This window comes from Pygoscelis adeliae, unplaced genomic scaffold (assembly GCF_000699105.1).
Source record: "Pygoscelis adeliae isolate BGI_AS28 unplaced genomic scaffold, ASM69910v1 Scaffold1, whole genome shotgun sequence".
In the NCBI taxonomy this organism is placed as follows: domain Eukaryota; kingdom Metazoa; phylum Chordata; class Aves; order Sphenisciformes; family Spheniscidae; genus Pygoscelis; species Pygoscelis adeliae.
This window is the reverse complement of record NW_008824051.1, coordinates 2,289,404-2,307,597: the sequence shown is the minus strand read 5'-3', so window position 1 is coordinate 2,307,597 and position 18,194 is coordinate 2,289,404. Positions and strand designations below refer to the sequence as shown.

Here is an 18,194-nt window from a genome sequence, read left to right as displayed (position 1 = left end):
AGTGAAAGTAAAACCAAAGAGCTTTTATTCAGCCCAGCAAAAGCAGCCGGTGTGGAGCAGCGCTTATGGGGTTCCAGAGGGAGAGATCTGCAGAGAAGGGAAACAGGAAGAACAACTTTTGAGGTAGAAGAAGCAAAACCAGGAGGCCCTCTAGAGATGCCAGCTGCTAAAAAAAAAAAAAAAATCCTGTTAAAATAAGTCCCGGGCACTAGCAAACTGCAGGTGCTTAATGAAGTGACATACTTCAAGATCTGCTATTTAAACTCTGCCACCCTCTAACATTTAGGGAAGGGATCGTGCCCCTGTACTCGGCACTGGTGAGGCCGCACCTCGAATACTGTGTTCAGTTTTGGGCCCCTCACTACAAGAAGGACGTTGAGGTGCTGGAGCGTGTCCAGAGAAGGGCAACGAGGCTGGTGAGGGGTCTGGAGAACAAGTCTTCTGAGGAGCGGCTGAGGGAGCTGGGGTTGTTTAGCCTGGAGAAAAGGAGGCTGAGGGGAGACCTCATCGCTCTCTACAACTACCTGAAAGGAGGTTGTAGCGAGGTGGGTGTCAGTCTCTTCTCCCAAGTAACTGGTGATAGGACGAGAGGAAATGGCCTCAAGTTGTGCCAGGGGAGGTTTAGATTGGATGTGAGGAAAAACTTCTTTACTGAAAGAGTGGTTAAACATTGGAACAGGCTGCCCAGGGAAGTGGTGGAGTCCCCATCCCTGGAGGTATTTAAAAGACGTGTAGATGAGGCGCTTAGGGACATGGTTTAGTGGGCAGGGTGGTGTTGGGTCGACGGTTGGACTCGATGATCTTAGAGGTCTTTTCCAACTTAATGATTCTATGATTCGCCAGCGTTTCACCCTGAGCATTTGGGCGCGGACATATACTCTGTGCAGCCCTGTCACGCCTGCAAAACAACTGCACGCCACCAGGCTGTTTCTGTTTCTGGTAAGTTGTTAGAAAAATTTCCTGAGATGCTAAACTCCAAAATGCTCTAGCAGATCTGCAAGGACTATGGCTTCCACCAGGCTCTGCAGGATCCCCAGAGACACCAGCGTTTCAGAGCCAGGTCCCTGGCCTTGATCAGATGCCAAGACTTCACAGAGATGAGTTCCCGAGTGCTCCCTGCTACCAAAAGTTGGGAGTTAAAAACAAAAAACAGCAGCAAAAACACATTTTAGAAGAGACTACTAAATAATTTTGCCGCTTTAGTACTGTACTAAAAAGAAAAAGAGATTCCTTAAGAGGTGACCCCCAGTGCAATAGTATCTGGCAAGTTGGAGTCCTCTATAGCTTTAGACATACCAAACAATGCAGCAAATAAACGTAAGACCCCAAGACCCTTGGGATGGGCAGATCTCCCTGGAATATTCTTTGGCCTCCCAGCTTCGTACAAGGTCCTTGTACCTGTAAAGAACCTGTCAAGGCTCTTTTAATCTTCCATGGGCCCAGTGTGTTTCATGCCGTTATTTTCCTATTTTTTCTTCTCCCCAAAACTTCTGTTTTTCTTTCTTTCAAAACTCTGCCAGTGCATTGAGGATTATATGAATATAGATCAGGTTGCTCTGTTTTCATATCTGACTATACAGATGCACCAACATCTGCTGCTTTCTCTTCTCTCATTATTTCTCCCCTCTCTCATTATTTCCTCTCTTCTCTCATTATTTCTCCCCTTGTGCTTCTAAACCTTTGTATGGTGAAGGACTGACACATGCCTTCCTCACTCTGTTCCCTGAATCTCAGGTTCAGAAGTGCTTTATTGGTCCGCATATAAGGCAAACCCTTCACTTCTCAAAAGATGGGAAAAAAGACATTTAGAAAATGTATGTATTTTAAAAAACTATACCTTGTCCCATGATGCCTGCCCACAGCTTACCTCTCCCCAGCTTCTGTAGGACACCCTCAGCCCACTCACTGCTCAGCACCCAGTGTGTCACCCAGCACACCCTGCAAGGTGGCACAGCCCCCTGCCCCGAGCCCCTCTCCTGCACCTCCCCGGGGTGCCCCAAGGTGCTGGGAGGCAGTCGGATGGCACCGGTCACCTCCCCACATCAGTCCATTGCATGGGGGGGCACAGGGGACTACAGACAAGATGCATCCCCTGAAATGGGAAGAAAATTTCAGTGAGCTGGGGAGATTTCTGCTGTCATGGGACTGGGGGTCTGAGCTTGACCTGGACATCTCGGGTATCTGCCATTGCACCAGCAGCTACCAGAGACTTGTAAAGGGGCCACCTGGTAGCTTCACACCTACGGCGTACACTGGCACGTGCAGTGAGCTGCACATCCTCCGATAACCCCACCGCATATCCTCTGGGCTCGCGGGTCCTGGTTTCCCATTCTCTGCTTCCCAAATCAAGCCATCTAATCCTATAGCCCCAATGCTTCCAAAGCCCATCTCTTACTTTGTAAGTAAATATATATGTATATGCACATCTCTTATTTTCTAAGTATGTATATAAATATATTATTTTCCTTTTTACAGTTACAAATTGCGTTTACACATAGGTTTTATTTTTTTGGTATCTATGCAAGCTTCTTATGGAAGATGAGCTCAAGATATAAAACTTCTGAAAAACATTTCATTTTGGTTTTTATTATTTTTGAAAAGCCTACATCAAAATATACTATGTATGTCTGTAGCTATAAACTCTGTAGGGTAAACCCAATTCTTCAAACACACAGAACAGAATAAAACCAATGCCACTGCCACATCCACTTTTGCCTTCATCTATCCCACTCAACACCTTTCCATCAGCTTCCCGGAGCGCACCAAGCCTTCACTGGCCTTTCAGGCCCAAAATATTCTGGAGGTTTTTCTCCACATGCTGAGGCTGTCTGGCAGCATCCACCTTCAGCCTGGAGCCCATCACTTCGTAGAGGCTCTTTGCAAGCTTGGTGACCACAGTCCTGATGCTGTTGCTTCGGACAGGCAGGGCCCTGTTTCCCAGGAAGAACCAGAGCACGGGCAGGGCGTAGCGCTGGACGGCTTGGGGTCTCTGGCGATAAACAGATGCCACAAGCACTGCCGGGCGAGAGAGACAAGCTTCTTAACAACCTTGATGCAAACAAGTACTTACTTTTATTTTTGGTTCTCAGAAGCCTTTTCTGGCTAATATCAGCAAGCACAAAGAGCCCGATGATCCAGAAACAGGCAATAGTGGCTGATCATCCACTGAACGGAACAACCAACCTCTGAGGACCTTAATTTCTCCAAATCAGGGGCTTTGTATCCATGATAGACTTAGCAAAGTGAATCATACACATTTTGTAAATTGTTTCACTATCCGCTTCTGCATTACAAATGACAAAAATGTCAAATCACTGTTTATTTCCATTAAGAAATTGTCTAAACCAGCTGCTGAAGATTTTGAAATGCAGCTTAGAGAGGTAATAGAAAGACTTCTAATAAAAAGGATGATTGCTTTTTTGTGACCTTTGATGAAAAATGCCAAAAGTCTAATCTGGCAGTTCCCTTTGCTCAGTGGCACACAGCAAACGGCAGTATCATACCACACTTCAAAACTCCAGCCCACAAAAATGTGTGCTGCTTGACAGTTTTCTCAGAAACATCAGTGACTAACTGATGCCATTGGCAAATGGTCTAATTTGAGGTTTTTCCTCTCATACTTGGTGGCTTCTAATGAACACCTGTTTCAAACTTCAGGATGTCTTAGATAATGACTCAGACCCCATTGCCATGGCATTTGAGCATCTCACAATTTTAATGGCGTTTACCCTCACAATGTTCCCTGAAATAGGGGAATAGAGAGAGAAAAATCTTACACAGGGGGCTGAAATTTAACCAAAAAACAAGCATTCCCTCCCATTCTCTCTGAAGTCTGCTCTCAGCTCATTTTCTGAACTGAACTATATTAAATACAAACAAAAATTTACTACCAATAGGCTCCTTGCATGGCAGATTTTGCTGAGAGATCAAAATCTGAAATGGTCTGGAGACAAGAGTTCTTATTTTCTGTTCAGTGGAAATGTTACGCAGTAACCACTTATTATTCTGTAGTGGAAGGACCTTCATTTTCTCTAAGCTGTTAATCTAGCATCAGTCATCAACATTTAAACAGCTCCTGAAAGTACCTAAAAACAATTCTGGTAAGCAGGAAAAGGGTTATGGTACCTATTTTAAAATGGGAGTTAATTTGAGTTTAAATGCTATTAAACACAGCGGTCACTATGGAGCTTCAGAAGAGAAAGAGCTGTCTGTTCCCACTAAATCCCAGAGAGAACATCTGCTCTCTCTAAAGTAGTCCCAATTTATGTTCAAATGCTGTATTTGAAAAAGAGATTAAAATAACTGTAAAACTAAATTCTATGTTTATGGAGATTTACTTTATTCAAATTATCTTTAAAGGCCCTTTTACATTTGCTATGGCTAAACATGCCCTTTTGAGATTCATAATGAAGCAGCAAAGTATATTAAACCTTGGATTAAAAGATACTGGCATAATTAGTAGTGGATTTAGCCCTAATTAAACAAGGCTATAAATAGTTTTCTCTAGTATATATTGAGATTATAATTTTTTCCATTCCTTGGCTATTGCTGACATAGCAAGCTACTATTATAAATCAATTATCAGCTGGATTTGTAGTGTGTCGGACACCGCTGATATAGAAATAGACTGTTTGCACATACTGAAATGCTCAGAGTCCAATGTCATATCTGCAATACAGGCTGGGAGCCTCAGTGGGTGGGGCTGAACTGCCCGCTTCTGCCCCTCTGCCCGCAAATACTGCCCTGCACAAAATCCTTGCCTGGAATATGCGTGTTTTCACCCACAGTATAACCCCCAGGCTCTGCAGGATTCAACCTCAAAAATTTCCAACGGGAAAACAAGAATCCCGTGATGACAAAACAAACTGATCCTCAGAAATACCAGTTGCCACAAATTTTTCTGGAGGATGGTCGTTCGCTTCAGAAAAGGGACCTCTTACAGACCTCCATGACCTTTACTGTACTGTCCTTCAAAGAGAGGAGCCAGCCAGGGTATTTTTAGTCCCTCTCTTTCCTGGAGGCAGGTCCTGAGATACCCCAGTGAGAGCTCAGCACTGGAGCCCAAGCGCCATCCTCATCTCACGTGCTTCACGCCTCTGCAGGAGCCAGGCAAACCCCTGCTAAATACCCCTATTATGTGTATTTTGCAGAAGAGACAAGCTCAGGACCTTCTGGTGTTTGATAAGCTACTGCACTGTCTATTCAGAGGCATTCCCTCTAAATATTGCCTCTGAAGTCTTCTTGACTTAAACGGGGAAATTAGCTGAAGCAGGCGATACCTGAGAGACGTTCTGTGACATCCAGCAGAGCCTGGCCGCTGAGCAAACACACTCGGTGGGCTAATGCTTGCAGCAGCAATGTGTTATCTGAAAGAGAAACATTATTTTTGCTCACTCTTCTGAGGTTATAAGAAAAAAAAAAAAGGGAGGGGGCAGAGGTAACCGCATTTTGTAAAATAAAGTAAATTTCTGCCAGTTTCCGAGTCCTTTTCTTCTTTCCTTCCAGCTTACTTGGGCGGATTTTAAATTCAAAAAGAAAAGCTCTCATTTCACATTTGTAAATACAAAGTTGACTGCTGTACAAGGAGCTGTGTTAAACACTTCACATCAGGGCCCTCAAAATTTAAGTCACATGTAAGCAGTGAAAAGGGTTTGCGTCCCAGAGCTTTGCAGAAATGACCCCCTCCTTCCCCTAAGGAAAAGGGTCAGAAGGCTCAAAAGTCCACATATCCATTCACACTTTAAGGATAAGCTGGTGTTAAATCTTTAAGTGTTGGGATATATGGACAAGACCCCAGGTTACTTTTACAAGAGAGAATTACTGCTCATTGCCAACACTATCCGCTCTCAGCGGCTCTTGTAACATCTCTGAAATCAGATCTTGGCAGAGAGACTGGAAAACGAACTAATTTCCCAATACTTGACTGTCTCATGTATTTTAGTTTTTCCTATACTGCCTGTTGTTTATTTGGGGTCTTGTTTTAATTTATAAACTGTTGCCTGGATTGGTCTGCAAGCTTCCAGTCTTACCGCTTTGATAAGCTAAGCAAAGCTTTTCTTGGAGGCAGAATGTGCGTGGGACGCGCTACGATACCTTGTGGTGCCACCAGGAGTGGCACCGATAAAGCAGGCAACCTACTTCTTTGAGAACCACTACAGAGCCAAATCCCAAAGTGGTTTGAAGTAGCACTGTGCTATTAAGTGCTCCTTTTTGCATGAGATATAAAAAGGAAGTCGCTAATGATTTTCTTGCAAGTGTGCAGTAAAGAACTGATCCTGCTATCCTAATTAAGCTTCTGCTTTGGTAATTACACTCTTCTCATTCACTTTTTTAAACAGACACTTCACTTTTTGCCTCACAGTCTTGCAGTATTGGCAGACGCTGTTTCACACTTGCTGTTCCTCCCTAGAGAGTTACCTTACAGCTGCTGCTTTGAAAAAAATGCCCCGAGATCTGGAGATCTTGAAGGAGCACAAAATGTTAATTAATCGTTAATATCGGTATCTACACAGATTTTCAGGGGAATGCTTGGGGTTTGGGTGGGTGAGGGGGAACTGGTTTTTTGCTTGTTTTTTTAGGAATTTAAGTGTATAGGCACTATTCACCTTTCAAACTAAGCGTTTCAAATGCCCTGTGCATTTTGAAGCAGTAAAGCCCAAGTCAATAACAAATTTACCCAACCATTACTTTAGCTGCCTTGAGAGACCTAAAAACAGAGGAACCTTTAATGGCTGTTAGAGAAAACAAGGCGGCAGGCAGTTCAGTTCTTATTAACTCAGCTTTAATTCTCTGCACTACATATTAGCTAAACCTGTTGGCCACAGGACAGGCAGCCCAGTGTTTGCAATATGAGCAAAACAAGAATCTGCTTCTCCGTGCTCTCATTTTCAGTGCGGTCCCCTCTTTGCTATGTTAACACCTACAGGGGAAATTTCCCTTCCCCTCTTGCAGAGGGCTGATTCCTCTGGGAGCTACTCGGGCTGCTGGCCTGACTCCACACCCTGCTGTCAGGCAGTGGCCATCTGAAGGGTATTTCTTTCGTGACAGAGGACAGGGTAGGACAGACATCAGAGGAGAGCAAGATCTATGTCTTAGTCCCATTGCAATCGGCCTTGATTTGCTGATTCGCCCCCATCTACAAGGTAGGTCCCTCGAGTGGGATTAGGGTCCCATGTCACAGCTAATGAATATGTGTGGCCTTCAGCTGGGGATGCCCAAGCCAATGTCAGGGTTAAGCTAAATAAATGATTCAGGCATTATTTGGAAGCAAATTAGTTTGTTTGTAGGTAGAATTTTTGGTCTCGGGGATGGGAGTTTTTTGTTTTGGTTTTTTAGGGGTTTTTTTGTTTTTACATCAAATGGTCAAGCAATTTTCTAACCAGCTTGCATTTTTGCATGGATCATTAAAGGTGACAGATGAGGAAGTCTCACCTAAAACTCAGAATCTGAGGCATGTCAACACAGAGTCATGGAGCAATAGCTGGGCTCTTAGCTATGAAACTCAGTGGAGCAATGGGGCAAGACATTGTGCTCACTTACTCTAAGCTAGGAATGTTGCACAATCCTTTCGAGTTCTGGGGGGGGGTTTGTAATTTGCCACTTGATTTTAAATTGTAAAGGCAGACAATTTTAAAGCATATGGGAAGGTTTCACTCACACATTTTTCCAGTAGAACTTTCGTTCCCCCACTGAAGCCCTGGGTATTGAATTTTGAAATATTTGTGATTCAGCTGCCTGTTTGAATTTTTGCAAACATCCATAAAAATGAGCAGAACCAAAAAAATATATCCCACTTTGTTTGCTTGAACCTGTCTCTGGGTAAAGACAGTATGATGAGAGACAGATGTGCCTTGCTCCTGTTCTGACATCTGCCAGCGTGGAAAATTTACAGTTATCTCTCAGAATTGGTGAGAGGGGAATGACAGAAAGCTCCATACAAAACCCTGAAGGGATCTGTTTGCCGCATCCTCTGTTAGCAGGATTCTGCAACTTTTCCCCAACCTTCTCCCAGGCACCACAAAAAATGGGTAAGGGCCAAGAGCAGTACAGGTCTTACACCTTTCTACCCACGTCATGATCAGGAACAACCCTATACTTGGGACACAGAAAGGCAGTGGGTCAGCAAATTCACTGAGTTCATAAAACAGCTGATGTGGAGAAAGTTGTTAATTCCCCTTTAAGACCTGCCTCTTCAACACTAAATTTTTCAGGCATATTAACCCAGTGCTGCATTTTCACAGCTGACATAAATCTGCGTGGCAAGGGAATTTACAGCAGACCTTGGCTATGTAGTTATTGGCTATAGCAATCTTGCCCCATGCAGAACAATATGTGGAACAAGCCATCATTTACAGCTGGATTTATACCGGTTTGTTCTAAAGAAATGAACTTGGCAAATCATAAATTCCCTTTTAAAAAAAGAAGACAAAGAAGAAAGGTGGAAAAGAGACAGGACCAGCTAATGCCTATAATGTAGAGCCTTCCAGGAAGCTGTTCTGCAGAAGCTCTGATGGGCCAGTGTCCCTTCACGCCAACAGCAAAGCAATTCATTTGGGAAGTCAAATTGGGCCTAAACAACCTCCAAAAATCCCTTTGTCCCTGAATTCTAGCAAAGTTGTACTCCAGGATTTACTGTTCAGCTCCTTCTGTACCAAAGCAGACAAGCAGCACAGAGCCAAAGGCTCCTGGGACTTTGGGGAAATGCTGGTACACACCCAAGCCTGTCTAGGAACTGGTGCATAAGGACTGCACCATCACAGCTTCTGGCTGCCCAGACATATGATCCAGGTGATAACCAGCATCCATTCAGCTGCACATCACAACATGATACAACAGATTGGGATAGAAAGAATGCAGGCAGGACTTCATAAACATCTTGCAGCAGCTGGATATTTCCACAGATGACAACAGCTATCAATAGACTCAGTGTTTACTTGACTCCGAGATGGAGAAGCCGCAGTTGAGGAGAGTCAATGTCAGAGGTTAGCCTTACCTAGGTGAGCAATGGATGCTTCCAGCGCTTTCACAGCTGCAGCATAAATCCCCAAGTGCTTTGAGTTCAGGTTGTCAGTGATTGCTGCTACCAGAGAGACCAGCACTGGGTGTAAGGCATTTCTGAGCATGGGTATCATCAAAACCAGTGCCTCCAGCGCCTGCTGATTCACTTTCTTGTGCCAATCATGAAGTCTCAGGAAAAAAAGATCAAAAATCTGTTAAGAAAACAAATGACATGAAAGCTGGATTAAAATGTCTTTGTTTCAAGAAGGATGTAGAAACAAGTACCCAGCAATGTAAAAGATAAATGTAATCCTTTTTGTCAGGTCAGCACTGGCTAGCACAATTTCACTGTTTTCCTGTGGGCTACTCACTGTAGTGGTTGCACAGCCTCATGCTGGTTGAAAAGATTTTCATGTTTTATTAAGAGGTTTCAGTGGGGACAGGATAGTTCCTATGTTGTTTCTTTTTACCTATAAACCATTAAATTAATCCCATTTTAATAATGCAAAATAGTATCTTTGGTATAGAGGTATGAAAACAGGTATTTATAAAGTCCATTCTTCCATAAAGTTGTCTCAAGTACTGAGGGTAGTTTTGATTTTGCCAAAACTGTGGCTGGATGAGATCCAAGATTTGTTTTATCTGCCTCAGAACCTGCGTCTGGAGGACTGCAGGGCTCTGATGAACTCTTCAGGACCCAGACCATTTGTCTAGCTAACAGGTAGACTTCTGAAGTTTAATGTGCTGTGCATTCCTCATTAGAGCAGGTTCAGTCCCTTGATAGCCACATTATCAGGCACCATTTTCTGGAAAAGGGGAAAAAAGCAGCTGCTGGGAGGAGAAGGAAGAGAAGATCTGTCTCTAGCCATTTTCCTCCTCTTTCCAAAGAGAAAAGAGGACCCCCAGGAAGGGTGAGAACAGTCTTTCCCAAGCAGGAAAGGGATGAGGACAGAGGTGAAAAGGCAGAGTTGTGTCAGTGCAAGACAAGATAAAATTTACAGGAGCATCCTTTAAAAAAAAAAAAAAATATTTTTTTAAAAATCAACCTAGCCTGACACTTCTCTCCCCCATCCCAACCCATTTTTCTTCTAGAGAATAGTTGCCAAGCTTTCAGTGGCTGGATTTCCTTTATTTCAACCTAACTGGTAGTAGGAGACAGCAGAAGCCACAGCAACAGTAAATTCTGTCATCGTCTCGTGAACAGCACCAATAGGCACTTGCCAGAGAAATACATCTGGACTGAAATTACTTGCCTTGAAGCCTGGAGTTGAATTAAATTATTCTGGGTAAGAAGGGACCAGCCTGTCCCAAACAGCCAGTATGTAGTGCCAAGACACACTGAGTTAACTTTACTGGTACAGGCTTGGGAAGAGAGCTAACGGGAAAGGAGCAATAGAGAGCCCTACATACCTGGACAATGTTATTGGAGATGAGCTGGGGGCTGTTTTTGCAGTGATCTAGGAGGAGCACCAGTCCCTCCATTCGTGTCTGAAAATCCTTGGCTGCCAGGAGCTCGTAAAGCTCCCGGAGCCGTTCAGTTTCTTCCGCAGTCCGAAGTGACGTGCGACGGACTGTCTGACGGGGTAAGATGGGTACGACAGAGCCAGACCCCAAACTGGAAAATAAAAACAAGGTAAGATCTTTTGGTGATAATATCTTCAGTTAATTGTGAGGAGAACAACTCGAGGAGACTTCCTAATGATGTGATTTCAGCTAGATCCTGATCTCAAAAGCAACTTGGATCTCATGACATTCATTACAGGAGACAATCTGAGACAATCTGCAAGTAACATTAGTAACCTCTAGTGCTTACTCAGGAAAACCAAGGCACTGAGGATGGGATTCATCTCATTTATCTTCAGCTATCTTCCCAGCTACTCATCTAGCATCCCTTTGTGGGGAAAAATAGGCACTACTTCAAAGTTTAAATGCCTCATCTTATGGGAGGTGTCTGTATTATAAGGAAGTTAATTACTCTGGAGAAGTGTCTCTACAACAGGTATGGGAATCTGGATAAATAGCTCAGATGCATCTGAACAGATGAATCCCACCCAGAGAGATTAAGGGGCATATCTGAAAGGATCCTGAGGATCAGTAACAGTGATAAAAGCAGAAGCCAGACATCCCACCACAACGCTCACATTATTGCTTCCCTAGGGACTGGATCCACAGCTTAACAAACTCAATAGGAACAATTCTCTTGGATCAACCTCTCTGCCATGAGCATGGGGAGATCCTAACTATGCTAGTGAGGTGTGTGGTCACCTTCCTGCCACCGCTGAGCACAACAGAGCTAAGCACAACAGAGCTAAATAAATCCACTCTGTCACCAGAGGAGAACAGGTACAAGTAGCTCTCCCACTGGCATGGGGAGACAGCAAGGACCAAATTCCTATCTTCAATGCTGATTGCAGCACAGGGGAAAAAAACATGTTGTCCATCAACCAACCATTAATGGTCTGAATGACATGAATAGCTACAGAAAAAGTCCACGCTGAGACGTCTGTTGACCAGAACTGCTCTGGAATTGTCTTGCTGGTACTGTTTGAGGGTCAGAAAGCCATGCTTCAGCCAGGCCAAACAACATGCATGGAAAGTGCTATTTTTGGGAATGGCACCTTGGTTCTAGACTGGGACTTCTCATCAAACCATGCATCTAAAAAAGACTCCACTCAGATAAGAATACCCTGACTGAAATTACTTGTCCCAAGTCAAACAGCAGAGACACGACCCTCTCACAGCCTCCACAACACTGTCCTCGCCACTGCACTGGATCTTCTGAGCTGCAACCGCTGGCTGTCTCTTCCTCTCTCAATTTTTGTGGAAAACCCTCCAGAGAACTTGTGTTCAGCCTAATGCAGAAGTAGACATTTTTTTATCATAGAAGATTTGTGGGGCAAGGAAACAATCTCTGGCACAGCTTGTCTCCACCGGAAAGATTTTACTGAGGAAGAGACATGTAAAGCTTGTCATGTGCTTTGTCAGATATAACAGTAGTGCTCAGTACCCTCCATCAGAAGGCAAGTTGTCCTGGGGCATCATCAAGCCTCTGTTCCTAGACTTCTTGGGGTCCTTGGCAGATGGACGTTCACATTTGTCGTCTTCCATACCCTACATACATATATAAAAAACCATGAATCTATAGAAGATAAAATAGGAAATTACTCGTTTAAAACACAAGTTATAACCAGGATCACTGCTACCAAGAAAGGCCTAGGAAAACATTTTGTAACTTAGAGAGGGAGACAGGCCAGAGATTCAGTGACGTCTATTATTTGTTTTCAATAACCCAAAGCAGGTTATAGGTGCTACCAAAATGGGCAGCAGTATAAAATCCTGAATTCATTAGTCTTGAGCATAAATGGGAATAATGCGAACTGGTAGGGAACAAGCCTTCTTAAAGGGAATAGCGGGAAACTTTTGGACTCTCTGGAGGTTGGCCCATTGTGTTGGGGGTTGATTTGGTTCACACTCACTCTCCCTATTCCCGCACAAGGGCACATTCCTTTCTAGAATGTAAATGGAGAGGAATGAAAAAAAAAAAAGGGGGGATGATTTTCCACTGGATGCTGAATTCATGAAGCCTCTTCCAGCTCCACAGTGCATGACAGCAGGGCAGTATTCCCAGAATACAGACAATGTATGTACTAATTACGATTGCCTTGTGCATCTTTTGTATATTTGTAAATTTCTTGGCACTACTACTTCCTTCGTCTGTTGCAAAGACTCTATTATCTTCAGAAGCACTATTCTCACTTCCTTGCTTTATTGGGGGGGTAGTATTGGGGGTTTTTTTATGCTTGAAGGTAAAACCATTTTCTCCTACTTCCTTTTCCTGTTTGTGGCTAATATTCAAAATACACCCACTTTATTTCTAACGATACTAGTTCCTTCACTGTCTGCAGATAAACAGGCTGAGGTTCAACAGTTCATTCCCAGGAGCAAAATGATTCAGTGGAGGAAGAATGAGATAAAGAAAGATTAGGTATGTTTAATCTCATATTAGCAATCTCAGTACTTGCATAAAGGAGACATTTCTCCTGCCAACCACTTACTTTCTTCTTAAGTGTTGCCATAACATCTTCCAAGTCACGTGATGGGGCAGACTGTTTCAAATACCTATCAAATTTTTTATGACTCATCAATACATTCAGCATCTTCCGTCCATAACACCTAACACAGGAAAGAGAGAAATGAATACAGACTATTACTGTCTTTTGTCCCTTGTGAATAAACAAAGGAAAAGTGTTAATAGAATAAGCTGGTATTTTAAACTCATCATGTGCAATACCTTCATGAGAAGGTATTACCTATTCAGCAAAGAGAGATATTTACCTCCACTTGTTATCACTGCACAGTGCTGCCAGCTGAACACAAGAGGTAAGAGGAGAACACAGGGCAACAGGAAAATACAATTTCACTCTGAAATTGTGGGTATGCTTCTGTGGGATCAAAGGATCCCATGGGATGAGCGAAGCACATCTCCTGCTTTGCTGTCATGGCTTACTTGCAGTGTCTTGCTGCCATTGCACAACAATTTACCTTTCTTTAACTGGTGGAGAAGCTAGGACAAATCACCTCATGCTTACTATTTATTATTCTATACTACATGTATGCACACGGGCAGCTAGTTGCTCATGTGTTCTTGGCATCTATTAATGGGAATTTAAATTAACAATCAAAATAAGGGTTTGTTTGGTTTGGTTTGGTTTGGTTTTGCTACTATGAAACTACAGCTATCTTCAAGAGGAAATTTGGAGATCGTTCAGCCACAGACAACAACATTATACAATGATTGGGAATAAAAATTTGTGACTATCATAGGCAACTAAATCTGCAGAAGAGGTTTAGAAAGACTGAATACATTGGTTAAAGACAGCTGGAATTTTTCTAGGACAGTCTTAACCTTATCAGAAATAAATGTTTGGGATCCTTCAGTGACGAACAGTGGTCAACGCTTCAGCTTTGCATTGTGCACATAAGACCAAAAAATACTGTTTTACTGACTAGTCTGAGCTCAGTTCATCTGAATAAAGAATCATTCAAGTCACAGGAATTTGGCAATGGTCCTTCTTGCTGGACAGCCTCATGTTACCCAGTACAGTCATTTCCCCAGGCAACATTATTCACACTGTGAAGTTAACTGTCTTAATATTTACTTTACCTTCCACTCTTTTGTGGTTTTATCATTTATAGCCAGACATCAAACAGTTTTCATATTTTAGGAGGTGAATGAAGATCGTCACCTTGTGTCCTGATGACAGTCCTGAGCAAGCTTCACCACCGTGCGCACCAGCAGCTCGGTACTGTCACGCGTGCCCGACAGGAGCTTCTCGGCTCCCATTTGCTCCATTACAGTCAGCAGGTGTTCAGCGGCACACTTCCGCACCAGGGCGTTGCGGTGCCTGGAAACAAGAGAACAAACACTGGGGCAGAGGGAAAAGGAGGGCCAGAAGCACACGCCTCGGTCATAGCATGCTCCCTGTCATTGCTGGGGGAAGGAGGCATGTGTTCTCACTGCAATTTTAGCCACCTGTAGAAGATTCTATCCTCAGATAAACACAAAGTTGGCATTGTACAGAGGGACTACCTGCAAGGAATAGGGAGGAATTCAATCTCCCTGGACTATCTGATACTCAATTTCTTTCCCGAAATTAACTCTGAGAAAGAGGGAAATGAAAGACAATTCATGCTGATTTGTCAGAGGGCTCCCACTACACAGACAGAGCTGCAGCAGGATTGAAGCTTATTCCACCCGTTTATCTCCAAATCTGCAGACCCTTGGAAAAAAGCAAATGAGGGGAAAAACCCTGTGGGGCATGAAGCTGCAGAATATCCAGCAATGCAGCCAGGTTGTTCTTTGAGGCTTGGCAAGAGGTACATTTGAATGTTTTACCCTTTTCAAAAGCTGAGGAAAGGGTAGCAGTTGTTTTAGCCAGGTTGTCCTTTCTAAAGGACTTTGAAACTATCAGGCACAGCACTAATATTATAAGGCAGCATTTGCTTCAGCTATCCCATGGGAGTCGGCCTGTGAAGGCGCCTGTAAAGTGACTCACCATCTCAAGGCTAACATGCAGCATCAATTTGAATAGAAAGTGGAGCTCTAAGGACACAACAGTCAGACTCCTCCCGGCAGGAGCTGCACCTGCTGTGCAGGCTGTGCCGCACCCAGCGGGTTCTCCCCCACGTGCTCCGTGTCCCAGCAATTAGCCTCCTTATTTCTCAAGTTAATGGCATAATGATGATGCATGTTTTTTCGCAGCGCCTCTGTGGTTAGCGTGAAATATCAGAGGGCACTCACTGCTGGAATTGGCATTGTCCCTCTTCCCGCAAAGCCACGAGGCTATATCACCACCCTTTGCAGGGACTTTCGCTTCCCCATCATTCATCACGTCTACATTCTAGAGAGCGTTGACAGATTGTGAGAACAAACAGGCTATAGTAGGGCAGAAGTAGATGACAAGAGGAAGGGAGCGAGGTTGATCTGAGAATCTAATCACCGAGTTCACAGAAGATGCAGGAGAAAGGACCCTTCCCTCCCATCATTCCCCTTCTGCCTCCTGTCCCTTCCCCCTACCCACACAATTTAAGGTGAAGGATATCACTAAGAGAAGAATGACATACTGGACTCCACTAGCCATGAGAGCAGTCATTGCTCGTGCAGGAGTCACGTTCCCCACCATGATCCCCAGGGACTGGCTGGCTGCTTTCTGAATGAACTCGCTGGAGTCCCCCATCCTCTGGAGCAAGACCTGAGCAATCTCATCCACCTCGTGGTCCATGTGCTTCTTCATGGTCCTGAAGAGCTCTCCAAGAGTGCTGATTGCAAAGCGAGACACCTTCGAGCGGAGGTTGTTCACCTGGGGAAGTCATGAGGGGAAACGTAAGAATCACCTTGTAAAGAAAATCAGTTCCCCTAGACAAAAATCCCAGGAAACAACAAGACTTCTCGCTGTGCCCAGGTGGAACATAAGAGCACAGCAAGAGCAGAAGACCCACAGAAACACACTTACTCTGATACCAACTTCTTCTCTGGCCTCAGGCCTGCTTATACAATACAGTTTTAATGAGACTGCAGGCCTAAAAAATATTGTTTCACCTAGAACAAAGTGTGCTACTTAGCTCATGATGTACACTGCTTTGATTTTAGGCCGTTTTATTGAAAACAAACAAACAAACAAACAAAGTAAAGCAAGGGCTGTTTTTAAACTATAAAGGCACAATTCATAAAGACAAGAGAGAGGGAAAGTAGTACTTTCCTCCTGTCCAAAAACGCAGTACTGGCAGTTTGAGCACTCAACCAGGAAACAGAAAATACGGGCTCAAGTCTACAGGCTAATTCGCAGCAGGGACTTGAGTCCATCTGCGGCTCCATCTACTCAGGAGAACCCTAGCTGTTGGCTCAAGGCACTCAAGGATCTTGGAGATCACATGCAATTACAGCTGCGATCAGTGGGGTTTTACAGCATTCAGTGCTGCTCTGGAGTGATCCCTGCTTCCAAAAGGCTCTCCCACAAGGGTAAGGAAGAAGCATCTCAGAGTCATGTGCTTCATTTGAAAGATACTTTGAAGGACAGACCAGTGGTTCTTTCTGCCAGACTTAGTTGTGCCTGTTAATAAAAATGAACAACATATGTGCTAGAAATGCTTGCGAAAGCAAAATCTGGGACTGGAGTGAAATGAAAGCTGAAAGATGTCTCTGTACATAAGTGTGTAGAACAGAGAGGAGGAAATTTCCTCAGAAATATAAAAATGATATAAAAATCAGATGAGCTAAGCTGAAAGGGCTTCTTCTCCTAACCTTGATCTCAGAGTGGGACAATCTGAGTCCTGCATATCTAAACAAAAAGGTTTGAAGAGTCCAACGACACAAGGGGCATTCAAACCTCCAACATCATTAAATATTGGATAGAAGGACTGATTTTCATGGAAATGAGCTAAGTCTTACTGTCTTCTGCAAGCAAAGGAAAATTTAATATATTTGGCAATCGTCTAGCAAGAGTACAAGGCAGCTCGTTCAGGCCACAGACAAGTGACAAGTTGGAAATATAGGCACAGATGTTATTAAGGAGCTTAGGTTGACACCTCTCTGTTAACTGAGAGATGAGATAGTGGAGTTGAGCCCGCCTGCCCTGCAAACCCCACAGACAGGCCGCTCCAAGCACCCAGTAGCTACAGTGCAAAATTCCACTGGTGCACGGAGGCAACAGATCAATGGAAAGGGCAAATTACCAAAAAGCACGCAGAAAGGAAGAAGGAGAAGCCATCATCAGGGAACACTGGAAAATAAATACCTGCAGTCAATCCCCCACGATGCTCAGGAGGAGGAAGTGGGAAGAAGCTGGGAGGCAAAAGCTGCAGTGTTTAATTACAGCTTGGGCAGAGATTTGGGCCGTGGCAAATCACCTGATTAGTGTCTTGGTTTCTGCATCTGTATATTGCATTATAATGACACCTAACTCAAAGAGGAGAGAGTCAGATGCCCTACATACCAGTAAATATAGCTATATGTACAGACAGATCATATAGATAGGTGACAGAGCTATTAGAAAAATGAGGTCTAAAAATAGTAATGAAGGCAGACACTGAGCACACATGTAAATGAACAAGCACATATCTACTCTACGCGCCATGTACGAGGTATGTGGGACACAATTAAACACAATTTTCTTACCTCTTTGGTAACTGCCAAGGCAACATCATGAAGTCTACAAAGAAGAATTTCTGAGTGGTAGATAGCCAGGCGTCTGACGCTGAAGAGTCCCTTTGCCTTCTGCTGCCTGAAAGGCAATTTCCAACAAGATTGATTTTTTCTCACCACCCAAGAACTAGGCAGCACCCTCTAAAATTACCAGGGTGTGGGCTCAGACAAAAGAAGGGAGGTGCTTCTCATACAACACTTAATTAAATCATGGAACTCATTGCCACAGGATGCTGCGGCGGTCAAAAGCGTACATAAGTCCAAAAGGCAAATAGATGGCTTCAGAGTGGATGGGTTAATTTGTGGCCATTAAACAGCCTTTCTGAAATCCCTGGCACACAAAGTCCCTATGTCGCTGCTTCCTAGAAGCTGGGAGGCTGTACCGTGTTTCTGTTTCTTGCACCCTCCCTGTACCCTGGTCCCTGAGATACAGTCCCATCTGGCTGTTAATGGGGTATTTTCCCTCTTTCCCATCCCCAAAGGGAAGTTCAGGAGT

General features: G+C 43.9%; 1 protein-coding gene across 1 annotated transcript in view; it reads right to left on the bottom strand.

Annotated features, from left to right (window-relative positions):
* Nucleotides 1-2,603: 2,603 nt before the first annotated feature.
* FAM179A (family with sequence similarity 179, member A) overlaps nt 2,604-18,194 on the bottom strand; it is a 29,798-nt gene continuing 14,207 nt past the window's right edge. Inside the window, exons 11-19 of the mRNA XM_009333622.1 lie at nt 17,672-17,777; nt 15,622-15,857; nt 14,244-14,402; nt 13,053-13,170; nt 12,005-12,108; nt 10,408-10,612; nt 8,993-9,209; nt 5,280-5,366; nt 2,604-3,015 (exon numbers count right to left, since the gene is read on the bottom strand). Of these exons, the coding sequence (XP_009331897.1) occupies nt 2,771-3,015; nt 5,280-5,366; nt 8,993-9,209; nt 10,408-10,612; nt 12,005-12,108; nt 13,053-13,170; nt 14,244-14,402; nt 15,622-15,857; nt 17,672-17,777 (1,477 nt within the window). The 3' untranslated portion in view covers nt 2,604-2,770. The remainder of the gene's footprint in view (nt 3,016-5,279; nt 5,367-8,992; nt 9,210-10,407; nt 10,613-12,004; nt 12,109-13,052; nt 13,171-14,243; nt 14,403-15,621; nt 15,858-17,671; nt 17,778-18,194) is intronic.